At 47.2% G+C, this 15,782-nt stretch overlaps 1 protein-coding gene across 2 annotated transcripts; it reads right to left on the bottom strand.

Moving 5' to 3' along the window:
* Nucleotides 1-871: 871 nt before the first annotated feature.
* Nucleotides 872-6,642, bottom strand: LOC115534745 (probable E3 ubiquitin-protein ligase RNF144A-B). Of its 2 annotated transcripts, XM_030345941.1 has the most exons (9): nt 6,253-6,642; nt 5,898-6,040; nt 4,464-4,568; nt 4,287-4,347; nt 3,543-3,756; nt 2,707-2,851; nt 2,140-2,229; nt 1,474-1,610; nt 872-1,185 (listed from the first exon to the last, which is right to left on the bottom strand). In XM_030345941.1, the coding sequence occupies exons 2-8, from the start codon at nt 6,027-6,029 to the stop codon at nt 1,479-1,481; spliced, it is 879 nt and encodes a 292-aa protein (XP_030201801.1). In that variant the 5' UTR covers nt 6,030-6,040; nt 6,253-6,642; the 3' UTR covers nt 872-1,185; nt 1,474-1,478. The 2 variants fall into 2 exon arrangements, with proteins under 2 accessions (XP_030201801.1, XP_030201800.1); XM_030345940.1 differs by having other exon boundaries at nt 872-1,610.
* Nucleotides 6,643-15,782: the final 9,140 nt, after the last annotated feature.

The following is a 15,782-nucleotide window of genomic DNA, read 5'->3' as shown; positions in this document are numbered from 1 at the left end:
GCCATGCGTGCGTGTGTAGCGCTGCCAGATGCACACACACACACACACACACACACACACACACACACACACACACGTGTGCGAGTCCAGAGCTCACACCAGATGTTGGCCCGTGGCCTCTGTCTCCTGGTCAGAGGACGGTCACACCGGTCTGCTGCCTCACCCTGACATTATGGCGCCAACGGCCCGGTCAGCGGCACTAACTAACCCGCCGCCTAGTTAACCCGCTGGAGACTAACTGATGAAACACGGCAAGGTCACCAAGGCAACGAGGGGGAGGCTGCTGGTGACATGAACACTGATGAATTATGAACTGAGCTTCTCGATAACTAGAACTAGTTACAAAAGAACTGCTAACTGCAGAGAGACCGCGAGTAAGGCAGCACTACAACAACAACTCGAGAAGTGTTTTCTGATCCCGGACAGACCCCAACATGTCTTTAAAGGCCCCCGTTAACGGACTACATTTATACAGCGCTGTGCTAACTGAACACTCAAAGCGCTTAACAATATCGCCTCACATGCACCCGTTCATGCACACATTTACACACCGACGGTGGAGTCAGCCACGCAGGGCGACAGCCAGCTGGTCAGGAGCAGTCAGGGTGAGGCGTCTCGCTCAGGGACACCTCGACACTCAGCTAGGAGGAGCCGGGGATCGAACCAGCAACCTCCCGGTTACCGGCCAACCCGCGCTACCTCTTGAGCCACACTGAGCCAATAGAGCCCCTCTGTGACATCACTCATGGGCGTGTCCACCCTGACGTGTGATGGACAGTTCAGCTGGCCACTGGCTTCCATCCTGGGTGTCCACGCCCATGTGTGATGTTATTAATGGACTCCTGGAAACTGGAACTCATGCAACACGATATTTCAGGTCAAAAATAATTTAATGACAATATATAATACAGGAATATACAAATAAAGTGCACATTGGATCATTCTCAATCATTTAAAAATTCTTGAAACGAACATGCAGCGCATCCAAGAGACACTTTCTGCTTCATCCGTTTCTCATTAAAAGTTTAGTACAAAATAAAACAATAAATAAAACAATTAAAGTCAACGTGGCAGCAGAGTTCATCAGCACCCTACCATTTCAAAACACAACACTCGTGGTTTGGTTTCAAACGGCAACAGAACAGATGCTGGGGACGTCCCTGGGGGCGGGGTCTCATCCCGTTGCTAGGAGACAAGTCGCCATGGAGACGTCGGATTAGTTTAGACTTGATAGGAGTGGAAAATGAAGCTGCAGGAAAAGCGCCCCCCTCTGCTTAGACTCAGTACTGCAGCGTATTGTTCTGCCTCAAGTGATGGACGACCAGACCATAATAAACAGCAGGGAGACATCTGGACGGTTTCTGTCCAACAGAACACACCTGACCCCCAGAACCGCGACTTTCGACCCTTGGGCAGCAGAGATGTCCCAAGGGGATAGCGCTGGGCCGGGATGCTGGCGTTACCGTGGGTTACCGTTGCTAGGTGGGCAGCGGGTCGTCGGCCCGCCTGCTGTGGTTCCACGGGCAGCAGAAGAAGAGGGGCGCGGCCAGCAGCAGGAAGGGGGAGGCGGCCAACAAGATGAACCCGAAGCCAGCAAACGTACAGACTACCTGCACACAGGTCACAGGGTCACAGGTCACACACATTAATAAAGTACATGTATATTTGAGTGAATAGTGGGGAATAGCCCCCTCGACCTTCGGCCTCGGGGGCTATTCATCCCTTTTCATGGAGCCTGAGGTGAATAATTGTTTTAGTATATACTACACATGAACACCCCAAAAATAAACAAAATAACACTTTTTGCCAGGATTTATTTGTTTTTATTAAAGGTTTATTTGTTGTTATTAGCATGACGATGAAAACAATATCCCGAGTTTGAGACCTAAATCATTGGATATTGCCCAATATCCCGAGATAATGAACCAATCAAATTACGCCATCTTAGGAGGTTCACGTGTAGCATATACTAAATGATGTATTTCATCCCACCAGTAAAGCTCTGTGAACTCGGCCCTGGTAAAAACACAGGGCTTCCATCAACTGGTCCCCGTAACTGGTTCCAACTGTAGTTGCGGTTTCGTCCCCAGCAGGGGGCAGCAGAGACCACAGGGCAGGAGCGTAACGTGAGGGGTGTACCTGCGTGCGGTGCCAGATGACCGAGGCTCTGGAGTGGCCCAGCTTGTTCCTGCAGGGACCCTTATCGTAGTGGATGAGCAGGACGTCCTCCTGAAGGGGAGGGGGGGGGGGGGGGGGGAGAAAAAGAACGAGCAAGAGAGGATTATAATGGATTAGAGCAGCTACACGAGTTCCTAAACATCTGTGGCCAGAGGGGTCACAACGAGGCAACACATTTGGCCAACCGTTTGATTCTCAAATTGCAATAAAGCTTTAAATTGAAGTTAAATTGAGTGACTGAGGATTTAAATGCCAAAAACTAAAGACATGAGCAGAGGGGAGGAAGAGGAGCAGAGAGGAGGAAAAGGAGGAGGAGCAGAGAGGAGGAGAGGGAAGAGGAGGAGTAGAGGGGAGGAGAGGCAGGAGGAAGAGGAGGAGGAGCGGAGAGGAGGAGAGGCAGAAGGAGGAAGAGGAGGAGGAGTAGAGGGGAGGAGAGGCAGGAGGAAGAGGAGGAGGAGCGGAGAGGAGGAGAGGGAAGAGGAGGAGTAGAGGGGAGGAGAGGCAGGAGAGGAGGAAGGAGGTCCTCACGTCCAGGGAGTCCAGGCAGTACCAGCAGAAGCAGTGTTTGCAGTTCCTGCAGGTCATCTGAGCGCAGCCCTGGTCCCTCTGGATGAACACCTGGCAGCGGGGGCAGGGCTTCACCGGGTCGTCCACGCCCCCCTCCATCAGCGAGCTGCACCGAGACCCCGCCCCCACAGCAGGATGACCCAACACAACCTTCAGCGAACGCTACGTCAGCCCCCAGGAGCAGCAGGGGCTAGACCTGATGCAGTCCCTGAGAGACTTCATGGGACATTGGGGATCGAACCCAGAACCTCTAGGCTGGGGGTTTAAGACCCGACCTACTGCACTGTCCGGCTAGACTGGGTAGCCTCGCCTATTCTGCCGGCGATTGGAGTCCGCCCTGCAGAAGGGTCCGGAGAAGAGCAATACATTTCTTTTCTGCTTCTGATACGTTTTTGCGGGAGCCAATCACCAAGCTGGCTTTTACCCCCTGGCGCGCTATTGGCTGGTTAAACACAATGACGACAGGGAAGCGACGGCAAGCATCCAATCGCGTACAGAGTCAGTCGAGCTAGGCCCGTTGATCACGCCTCTTGTGCTGAAGAAAATGACGGCCGCTTCGCCAGACCAAGCTCAATCATAGATTGAGCTTGGTCTGGGGAAGCGGCCATAGCCAGGCTACTGTCCGCCCACCGGAGCCTTCAGACCAGTGGACTAACTCTTTCTACCAGTGTAACCCCTCTACAATACTACTCCATACCCCTTTACCGAAAAGGGTTTCAGGAGTTCAGCAGTCCAGAGCGCCCCCCTCTGGAGAACCCCGGTATTACACTCAGGTCCTCCTGAACCGGTTCTCTCACCTGTGCTCCCCCGGCAGGAAGCGGCCGACGGTTCCGCTGGGGTCCGGACAGGTTCTGCCCGGGTGCCGTTGGGCCCGGCAGGCGGAGCAGAACTCCAACCCGCAGCCGGGACAGCCCACCGCCTGGGGCGCCGCTGACTCCGCCCCCTGCAGCCGGCAGACGGCCTGGCAGGAAGGGGCGGGGCACCAGGTCCGACCCGGGTCCAGCAGCACCTCTGCGGGACAGGAAGTCGATGAACACGTCCCCATGGCAACGACGCTACACATCCCCATGGCAACGGCTCTACACATCCCCATGGCTACGCCGCTAAACATCCCCATGGCAACGCCGCTACACATCCCCATGGCAACGGCGCTACACATCCCCTTGGCAACGGCGCTACACATCACCATGGCAACGGCGCTACACATCCCCATGGCAACGGCGCTACACATCCCCATTACAACGGCGCTACACATCCCCATGGCAACGGCGCTACACATCCCCATGGCAACGGCGCTAGTGGTCCGGTCAGAAACTGGAAATTCAGAACAAGAATCTAAAGTAATCCGTTTATTGAAGCGTCAATAAAGTTAGTTAGCAAGATACAGTGCTAGCATAGTTAGCTCACCTCTCTCGAAGAGCAGCCTCCTGTTGGCGGCTAGTTAGCATGACATTGCTAGTAGAGTTAGCTCACCTCTCTCAAAGAGCAGCCTGCTGTTAGTGGCTAGTTAGCATGATACAGCACTAGCAGAGTTAGCTCACCCCTCTCGAAGCGCAGCCTCCGGTACCTCCTCATGCTCTCCGGCTCCACCACAACCTCGATCTGAAACGGAACCCAAGCCTCTTTAACCTCTGACCTCTGGTCCCAGCGTGGGGTCACACGACCTCCGACCCCAGGCTGGGGGGCAGGAGGCGCTCTGATTGGTGGAGAGACGGTACCTCCGTGTCCAGCAGCCGGCCCCGTTCTGGACAGGCGGCGTCGGGGCAGCTCACCTCCGCCTCCAGGCCCTCCGAGAGGAGAAGCGACACGTAGCGCCTCAGACACTAGAGGAGCACAGGAGGAGAACCTCAGACACTGAGGAGGAGGAGAACCTCAGACACTGAGGAGGAGCACAGGAGGAGAACCTCAGACACTGAGGAGGAGCACAGGAGGAGAACCTCAGACACTGAGGAGGAACAGAGGGGGAGAACCTCAGACACTGAGGAGGAGAACCTCAGACACTGAGGAGGAGAGGAGGAGAACCTCAGACACTAGAGGAGCACAGGAGGAGAACCTCAGACACTGAGGAGGAGAGGAGGAGAACCTCAGACACTGAGGAGGAACAGAGGGGGAGAACCTCAGACACTGAGGAGGAGAGGAGGAGAACCTCAGACACTGAGGAGGAGAGGAGGAGAACCTCAGACACTGAGGAGGAGCAGAGGAGGAGAACCTCAGACACTGAGGAGCACAGGAGGAGAACCTCAGACACTAGAGGAGCACAGGAGGAGAACCTCAGACACTGAGGAGGAGCAGAGGAGGAGAACCTCAGACACTGAGGAGGAGAACCTCAGACACTGAGGAGGAGCAGAGGAGGAGAACCTCAGACACTGAGGAGGAGCACAGGAGGAGAACCTCAGACACTGAGGAGCACAGGAGGAGAACCTCAGACACTAGAGGAGCACAGGAGGAGAACCTCAGACACTGAGGAGGAGCAGAGGAGGATAACCTCAGACACTGAGGAGGAGCAGAGGAGGAGAACCTCAGACACTGAGGAGGAGCAGAGGAGGAGAACCGTTGAGACACTGAGGAGCACAGGAGGAGAACCTCACTGGAAGAGCACAGGAGGAGAACCTCAGACACTGAGGAGGAGCACAGGAGGAGAACCGTTGAGACACTGAGGAGCACAGGAGGAGAACCTCAGACAGTGAGGAGGAGCACAGGCGGAGAACCTCAGACACTGAGGAGGAGCACAGGCGGAGAACCTCAGACACTGAGGAGGAGCACAGGCGGAGAACCTCACTGGAGGAGGAGAGGAGGAGAACCTCAGACACTGAGGAGCACAGGAGGAGCCTCTACTGAGAGGAGAACCTCTCCTTTAATTAGGAGAACAGAACCTCTACTGAGGAGAGAACCTCTCCTTTAATGAGAACAGAACCGCTACTGAGAAGAGAACCTCTCCTTTAATGAGGAGAACAGAACCTCTAGTGAGGAGAACAGAACCTCTAGTGAGGAGAACAGAACCTCTAGTGAGGAACCGTTCCATCCCATGATGGCTCCGTGGAGTCCAGCCTGGAGCTGCTTCTACACCCAGGAGGTCATGGTACCTTCAAGTCTGTATTTATTATGCATCAGCGTTATTATGGTCTGGACACGGGGTCGCCACGGTTACTGACTAGCGTGCAGAAGACGCATCGGCATTGGTTGACGGTGGTCATGCGATCTGAGGGGAAGTCCCCAAGGCAGAGTTTACAGGAAACCAGGGGAGCCACACTGGGCCCACAGCCGGACTGGTACCAGGTGGACATACCGACAGAACCTTGGAGAAAAATAAAGAAAAACGAAAGAGGGAGAGAAATAGAGCCATTCAAGCCAGCAGCATTAAACACAATCTATAGATTATATATTATAACTCACAACGAAGAGATGCCGAGAGTAATGACGGATGTCAGGATTATGTTTTTAATCAAGGTTTGGTCAACCTTACAAACACAGTAAGAAATGTCATTAACGTGACAAAGGGCGACAAACCGTGCAGAAATAAACCACAACAGTGACGCTCTCTCCCCGGTCGGCTCTGTGGTCAGCAGGTCACGGAGGATCTGACTCAGTAGATGAATCGTTTCACAACGAGTGGACCCGCATCCGAAGAGGAGCTCGGACGGCAGGAAATTCGAGTTTATTCTACTAAAGTACTGTAAATAAACATCTCAGAGCAAACAGTCTGGTTCTTAAAACACGTGATTGTAGAGTCTCAACACAAACAGTCCAACATGAACCCCGACCCACCGTGCACCGTAGACGCTGCTCCTCAAGCGCGACACTGGCAGGAACACACATATACGAAGTGCTTCTAGTTGGTTCGATGAGTAGTGTTAACCTTATGCCCAACAGCAAACCACCCCACAACTTCTCTTTTGGATTTTAAAACGAATCTTCGCTCGTCGCTGAAGAGACAGAATCACCTGTGTTGAAAGAAGTCATTCAGCTGCGAGAGCTTCGACTAATGAGCTCTGGGCCAGCGGGCGGAGCTGTGGCGCCACCTGGTGGACACCGCTCCCTACAAGACCCAAATAACCTTGGGACCTCTTTTATAATCGTTGCGTACGCACAAAACGGGGCTGGAAGTGGCGTACGTGACTTTCCACGCCAAGGTTGTGATCTATAAAAAACTAACTTGACGGGAGAATGTAGAAACGAAGAACGATTATGTTTTATCATCGCCCTTCATAAGTTTAATTTCAACCCGTATCCTGCGTTAAATCTATGCAATCAGAATGATTTAAGTCAACTGCGCTATTTCTCAGTTATTACTCCAGAAACCTCTCCTTAGAATCGAAATGAAAATTCAAAATGAAAATTCCCTGTATTTAATCCTGTCACTCCATAGGCTACTGTCCACTCCCGGAGCATAGGAGGAGGAGAGGACGGCGCGACTGCATGGAATAAAGCATCTGTCCAACATGAGTCCATAAAATAATATTTTTATGTGACACTGTAAACATAAAATCAAATGTCAATTAAATCCCAAGTGTGGAAAACCAGGCCACATACTCCTCATCACAATCGATATATTATAGTCCGTTCCTCTTGATGCTTTTCGTGACAAATCAGACATTAAAAAGGGGTTATGTTCAAGAACATTTTACGTGGGTGATTACAAACTGATTAACCAAGGTGTTCTGGGTCAGTCTTATTACCCTAACCCTATAAATACAGCGGTGAGCCCCGTGCGTAATGCTGCACCATGGCACTGCTGGAGGACCATGCAAATGGCATGTGTTGTGTAGAGAGGCTCTGACTGGCCGCTGTTACTGGGAGGTAGAGTGGGAGGGAGGTGTTTCTATAGGAGTGACATTCAGAGGAATCACAAGGAGAGGAGAGGGTGGTAACAGTAGGCTTGGAGGGAACAACAAGTCCTGGAGTCTTTGTTGTGAGGATGACCATTACTATGCCCAGCACAACGATATAACAACATCCAGACGTCTCCTCCCCGCTGGCTCTACCAGAGTAGGAGTGTAAACTCTGCTGCCCGACTGCTTACAACTCCCCCTCCAGAGAACACATTACTCCCATCCTCCGTCAACTTCTTTGGCTTCCAATAAAACAACGCATCAATTTCAAGGTCCTCCTCACCACCTACAAAGCGCTATACAACTTTGCACCCTGGTACATAACAGATCTCCTCCATCGCCACTCCCCCACTCGCCGCCTACGCTCCGCTGATGCCAACCTTCTCACCTCCATCACCAAGACCGAGTATCGCACCCTGGGTGACAGAGCCTTCACCATCGCCGCCCCTACCCTCTGGGACTCCCTCCCTCTCGCCATCCGAAACCCTGATACTCTCTGTTCATTCAAAAGTCAACGTAAAACCTATCTCTTCAGGACCACCTACAACATTTGACAAATCATCCTCCGCCATCTTCCACTCTCTCCCGCTCTCTTAATGTGTCGCCTGTTGTTGTGGTGTTGTTTATTCTTTCCCTTTTGTTTGATTGTCTGTACTGTCTGTGTGTATTCCTTTCTTATTTGTAAAGCGTCTTTGAGTATTTAGAAAAGCGCTATAAAAAACGGATAAATTATTATTATTATAATTATCTTGACCGGCCTGCTGGCTCTCTGTCCTTCTACAGAGTGTCCCCAGGTGGAGGAGGGTCCTCAGACACACTGAGACACCTCCACACCGTCCAGTCCACCTTCACCCAGGAGGACCTCCTCCCTGGGTTTGGGTTATGGGGGGGTCATGTGGGTGGCTCAGTGTCTGTTCTAGTGACATACACACACACACACACACACACACACACACACACACACACACACACACACACACACACACACACACACACACACACACACACACACACACACACACACACACACAAACACACACACACAGGATCCATATGTTCTGTATGTTAAAACTACATTAATGTTTAAATACACACAATAAGAAATGTATTATCCTCAATATCATATATTTAGCTTCCTCTATAGTTATTATTCTCATCGATTTAACTTTCCATGATTCCTCTCTTGTTTTCGTTCTTTAAACAGAAATAAAGTTGGTGCTATGCCCAAGTATGACCACGGGTTGGTTTGGGTGTTTCTCATTTATTCCCAAAAGTATGAATTCTGAATTGTGCACACTTTTGAAATGGAAGGTAACGATTGAGAAGCGATAATGTATTGATCAAGACCAGAAGAAATAAAGCAAACAATTAAATTAATTAGATCTATAACATAAATAAGTATAAACATAGAAAAATGAGATGCATATTCTGTCGTCTCCTGGTCCTTCTTTAGTGGTCAGTTTAGGAATCATCATCATGGAGGGTAACTTTAAAGGTGTCTATGTGACTAAACACAGCACAGTTTGAGTATGAATCCAAGATTGAGACATTTACCAACGCCTGCTCCTTATGAAGAAACATGAAGTCTCCTTTTAACAGAAGACATTTTGATCTTCATCACCGTCCCTCAGCCCCCCTTCCTGTATTCATGACATCATCATTCAAAGCTTTGGTTCATTTTCAGGTTCTAAAATAAATGCAGTAAAACCCAGTTCATGATCGGCAACTACGACCGTTACATGACCTGAAGGAGTGATGCATCACTCTTGATGGAAGGAGGTCCACTTCTCACTCGGTGAAGCCGCTGAGGCCGTTCTCAGTGTTTGGCAACATTGGCCTGAGTAGCGTGACCCGTATAGATGCAGTATCACGAAGAGCTGCAACTCTCTGAGGGTTTATAAGAAAAGCTTCTACATGGGCAGCAGTATTCACTGTGCGACTCTTAACAGCGTATGGAAGTAAATCTGTGTCATCGGATTTTGAAAAAAATAAATAAATTTGCCTCTGAATTTAACGCTTACGATTTTCCATAAATAATTTTTTTAGCTTTATTTTTCAATGTAAAAAAAAATCAAAATCAAATATTCAACGTTAAAAAATTCAACTTAAATAGTTCCAACGTCCCCAAATTGAACATGCCAAATTCAGCTGCAAACTCCAATGATGGAAAAATCAGTGTTAACATCCGGGGACCCAAGGAAGAGCAATCAATCCTAGAGGCTAGATCGCGAGAGCGGGAATAAGAGTGTCACTTGCTGGTTCTTTCTTTCTTACACAGTAGCCTATAATAGGAAATGCTCAAATGTAAATCAACGTCTTTAACACTGACTGTAGCTATTTATGATGGTGATAAGCCTATGGCCCCCTGATAAAAGCATTTGCATTTGCAGCATCATGAATGTTATGACCATGGGATCTGTGGGAACAATGACCGCTTATCGCCAAAGGTGTCGCCAAAGAGAACCAAACGGAAATCTTTGAGAATCCCACTTTAAAGTCTGCGTTACTGAATCAACCAAAGCATAGAGATGTTTGATCTAAGGGGCAGAATAGAAATGCTTGCTCTTAAAAGTTAGATCAATACCCAGATAGCCAACATACGTCTCACCGATGTTCACTGCATGTAAAATGTTATTTTCGCAAACATGTGACCAATAAAACTTTGAATTGAATTGAATAGGACATGCACAGGAATTTTGAGGGGCAGTTGCTCTGACCTGAAAAAAGCCCCCCTCCCCAGGCTATATGAAGGACTGAGAATAACAGTGTATTTATTAATATATTAACATAAATGAGTAAAACACTGAAATACAGCACTCAATCACCCTAACTACTACCAAAGATAACGCAAAAAAACATGTGATGCATTACTTCCATCATTCATTCTTCTTGCTAAACGAAATGTTAGAAACTAACTATCAGCAGACATCTGCAGCTTATGTGATAGTGGGCTGCTTGTCTGCAAGCTAGCTAGCTGTCTGATTATTTAGGCTAAACGTTACGTGGCAAACTGAGCCTGGATTTATGAAGATTTTAATTAATTTCATAAAACTTGGCATCCTTGGAAAATCTCGGAATATTCACATTCACATTGGGAAACAGCCAGAGGATGTATATCCTTCAATGACACGCCCTCTTGTGATGTCGTCGTCTCTAAACACCAACAAAACATCTTGTAGGAGTAAGGAGACTGTGTCATCACAAGAGGGCGTGTTTTTGGCACCTCTTGATGCCAACAAAACCGTTCCCAATGAGAGAAGATATGTGTTACGTGAATTTGTTTGGCAGGGGGAAGGCCTCACCAGGAAATAACCGCTGCTGGAACCGGCCTAACGACCGACTGCATGGACACCATGGGACACATCTTCCTCAGGGAGAAACCGACTCCAGCCTTAAGATACAGATGAGCACATATGAATTAGAGTGGACAACATGGAACTGCCACCCTTATTCACCCTAAATTACACTATTTAATACATACAGTTCATAATCAGTAGACCTTCACCCCTACCAGAGCAGAGCTTTTATGATCTATTACTCTTAATATTTAACTTGCACGCTACTTCACATTAAGCTGAACTTAATGTGAGGGTCAGCTAATGTGAAGGATATCTGACCTTCACATAAAAGTTAAGGTCAGCTAATGTTTCGCTGTGTTTGAGCTTCAACAGAGAGATGTTATGAATGGAGGCACACAGGTTTGGTATGAGGAAGAAAACGTATTGTGAGGATTTGATCTTTGTGAGATTGTACTGATAACACAGGAGAAGCCTTCTCTAGGCCATGTGTTTCTATTCTCTACACATTATCTACAATTCTCTCTTCGTGGAAATCATGGGAACACTTTACAATAAGGGTGCATTGATTAACCATTTATTTACATTAGTTAATGCAGAAATAAGCAAGCAAGCAACTAAATACACATGTGAACCATATGTATTAAGTTTCCCATGCTAATTGTTATAACTTGCCATTAATGTTAAGGAATGTTACATTAATGTATGGTAAAGTGTTACTGAAATCCTGGTATTTATTTTCTGTAACTGAGGAGGAAATGTGAGGCAATGCATCAGTGACTGAGTGTCTCTACCTGCTGTTTGAACCATCAAGTGACTCTTTGTATTTCTCTGTAATTCAAGACATCGCGGCTTTGTCCATCATGCATATTTAAATAAAGTGGTTAGAGTTTGAGCTTGGAGGGGAACTGGACCAACTGGTTGGGTCACAACATCATCCTTTCCTTGTTGTGTTGGATGGTTTGGTGCTGAGCTCTTCATCACAGCAGGGAGAAGACAAGGTACTGTAGTCAAGACGCTCTGTTATATCATAATTAATAGGTTGGGTTATATTCATGAAAATGTAATGTAATGTTTTTGCTTTTCAAACTTTGGTCTACTTGGTTTGTATTTCGACATTTTTGCTTACAAATAAATTGTATTATCTTTTCTAACTATTCATCAAATAAGGATTTGAATAGTATTATGTTTAATATCTTTATTACTAATACGACTTGTATAACTATTATAACACAATTTATTAGTATTTTGTATTTATTAGTATAATTGTATGTTATTGTGTATGTGTTACAATTATTATTATTATTATTTAGTTATTATTGCATTATTATTGTTATTATTATTATTACTACTATTATAATGATCCTTTTAATTGTAATATTAATCTCATTATTGTCATTATTGTCACTGCAAGTGAGGAAGAGGGCCAGATCTGGGGATGTGGGTGTGATCTAAACGTCATGAGGAAGTCAGTTTAAGGTCGTCAGTCAGACTGGTTCAACAGGACAGAAAACCTCAGAGGAGGATTTCCTCATAGTTAGCATATCTGTCTTCTGGTTCCTCTGCAGACGTGCTTGAATCCCTGAGACATTCTGTGTGAGTGATAAAGTTATCAGTGGTTTGTCGTAAACACTGGGCAGCGTCTCCACGTCTTTCCCCTCGTAGAGACTGAGAGCAGCAACGAACAGCAATACGCTGGTTCTATAAAAGCAGTGAATGACCGAATGCTGAATGACCAGAGAAACTATATGTAGTTGTGCATTTGTCCAGGTCTCCAGTCTACTATCAGTCAGAGGAGAGAGGAGGAGGGGGGTCCTACCTCTAAAACCACGATGTCTGGGGAACATGGCCGCTGGAGCAAAGTTAAGAGGTAAGAAGAGGATCTCTCTGTCTGTGACTGTTGTCCATCTCAGAGCTCAGCAGTGATACATCATGACACCATTATTATTTTGAGTGGCTAAGAATTCTCAGTAATGGGAATAAAATGTTAAGAGAAGTCTGCTTAAAACCCTAAATCATGGGTACTGGACCAGTCCAAGCAAGATGGAGCAGGTTGTTAGACCCCTTGATTGTTTGAGGTGCCACCAGATAGTAAATGGTAAATGGACTGCATTAGTACAACGCTATTCTAACCAGTGGCCACTCAAAGCACTTTACAATACTGCCCAACATTCACCCATTCATACATACATTCACACACCGACGGCAGAGTCTACCACGCAGGGCGACAGACAGCTTGTTGGGAGCAGTCAGGGTGAGGCGTCTTGCGCAGGGACACATGGAGGAGGAGGAGCTAGGAGGAGGCAGGGATCAAACCACCTCCTGAGTTACTGCCACCAGAACGTTGGTACAGAAGGTCATTCTTCTGTGAGGGAACAAAGTTCCAATGTTCTGGAAGGCAGTTTCTAGCATCACCAGAGCCATCCTGGGTCAGGAGAGTCCCTCCTCCACTTGACTGTATATATCGGAGGACCCCTCAACACTTTACCATCTAGCAGCCCAGTAGCAGGTTGATGAGCCACTGGTCATGTTGGGACGTAAATTACTATTCAGGGATTGGAGAGCTGGGTCTGCAGCCCAGCCTCTACATGGAACACATCCTTAGGCCAGCTGGCCGCCTGAGAACCTTCCACTTCAAGACCGCTCCATGGAAGGGAGAGTGGAACCTATTTAAATATGAACACACAGCGAGACGGACGTTTGGATTTAAATATGACTACACTTCATTCTATATGACTCATTACTCAGGCCACCAGATCTTCTTTCTTTCTCTCTTTTTCGTATTTTCCGTTGTTCTAACAACATCAAATGATGTATAATCTTCTTTACTGTATTTATTATTGACTATTGCTTCATGTCATTGTGTGTGTATAATTATGAGGCAAGTGTGTCTTTGAGAGTTCATTTTGCTTGATGATGTCAATCACACTCATGTCCTGTGGTTATTTATGTTTGTTGAAAGTAATTGAACTTTGAAATCTCAGGAAAAAAGCATCCAGAAGACTCAAGCAGCAGACAGCAGACTCCCCTGGACCCAGCTGTGTCTCCATGAAGAATGACCTCTCAATGGAACAACTGGTTGGATGTAAAGATGGAAATCAGTCTATTAAGCCAAGGTAAGCATCTGTCAGATTATCAAACACATCAGGCAAACATTCTAGAGCCCTGAATAAAAGATGGTTGTTGTTGTGCATCTAGAAGAGTTCAGCAGCAGAGAGCAGACTCCCCTGGACCAAGCTGTGTCTTCATGAAGAGTGACCCCTTTATGAATGAACCTCCTGACTTTAAAGATGGACGCCCATCCAGAGAGGAGAGGTAGGAGTATCAAACAGATAAATTGGTTTTTATGACTCTACTGATCAGACACAGGGCCGGAATAAGTAATTTTGAGTCCTGGGACTATTTACCAGGAGGAGGCCCCTATATCGTTCGAATGCACATGACACGCACACAAACCCTTGGCATGTGCACTGACACATCACGGCTTTGAAGTCAACAGAACCACTCTAATTATGATCGCACACTAGACAGTTTAAAGCCAAGGACAAAATGTATGTGCCATGAAATACACTGTAGAGTATTATAAACCAATAATGTAAATATACACAGATTTCAACTTATTCCGAATCAAAAACTATATAGCCTGGGAATGGCCATTATCACGTACAAACCCAAACAAACTAAAAGGCATTCAGATATGCCTGTGGTGCAAGTGCAACATCTCCAGGGTGGAAAGCATTTGAATTGCCTTACATACAAACATTTTTTTTTTAAAACTATTTTACAATTAAGGGAGCCTTACATTTGATTTCTGCACACTTGTCATCGTGATCTAGTACCTGGCTCTGGCCCTGGCTCAGCATCAGTTGTATCAGCAGAGCTTGTACTGCTAGTAAAGGCACTGGCAGACTGGCTAGTCATGACACTGCAGTTGGTTGGCTAAACGTGATGGATGTAGTCGCAGCAGCGGACTGACTAACCGTCGGATTTGTGGCAGCACTCCATATATTTGTTACGTCTTCTTCAGTAATTCTTTTTTGGGCCCCACTCTCGTGCTCTCTTTGTCCAGACAATTTAACAAATTATTTCTGCGCTCACTCGGAACCCGTTTTCTGACGTCTCACTGAGGCCCCCTGGTGCCGAGGCCTGGGGCTGCAGCCCTTAAAGGAAATTTTCTAAATCCGGCCCTTATCAGACAAAACAAGTGAGGAGAAACCAAATAGTTGCGGACACTCAATCTCTGTTGATAAAGTTTCGTCCCTCCAGGCTTCACATCCAATAATATGAGCAGATCTCCAACTGCTTGTGATTGTAGTCCATGTCAGAGCTCAACAATGATACATCATGACTCCATGTTACTCTGAGTGAAAGCTGTGTGTGTTTTATGTTGCAGCCCAGAGCAGCAGCAGAGAGCAGACTCGTCTGGAACCAGCTGTGTCTCCTTGAGTGACCAATCTATGACACAACCTGTCAGATTTAAAGATGGAAATCAGTCTTTTGATCAAAGGTGAGGATCTGTCAGATTATGAAATACATCAGCCAAACATCCGTGAGTCCTGACTCACAGGCAGTTGTTGTTTATCTTGAAGAGTCAAGCCGGAGACAGCAGACTCCCCTGGACCCAGCTGTGTCTCCATGAACAGTTACCGGCGTATGACCGGGGAATCCCCTGCTCAGTGTTGAGAAAGTTCACATGCTACGTGAACTAGTTCTAAGTTCAGTTCACACTTTAGCGCATTTTGTAAATCCCATTGATTTCGGAAACCGAAAGGGGGGGTGTTCACGTTTGGTTGTAGTCTTTTCGCTCGGTTCTTGCCCTACTGATGAGATGGAAAACCGAGCGAAAAGACTATAACCAAACATAAACAGCCCCCGTTTCTGGCCAAAAAACAATGATTCTAGGAGGTATTCT

The sequence above is a fragment of the Gadus morhua genome, chromosome 21 (genome assembly GCF_902167405.1).
Source record: "Gadus morhua chromosome 21, gadMor3.0, whole genome shotgun sequence".
In the NCBI taxonomy this organism is placed as follows: Eukaryota; Metazoa; Chordata; class Actinopteri; order Gadiformes; family Gadidae; genus Gadus; species Gadus morhua.
Note: the sequence above shows the minus strand (reverse complement) of the source record. Positions and strands in the feature narration are given on the sequence as shown.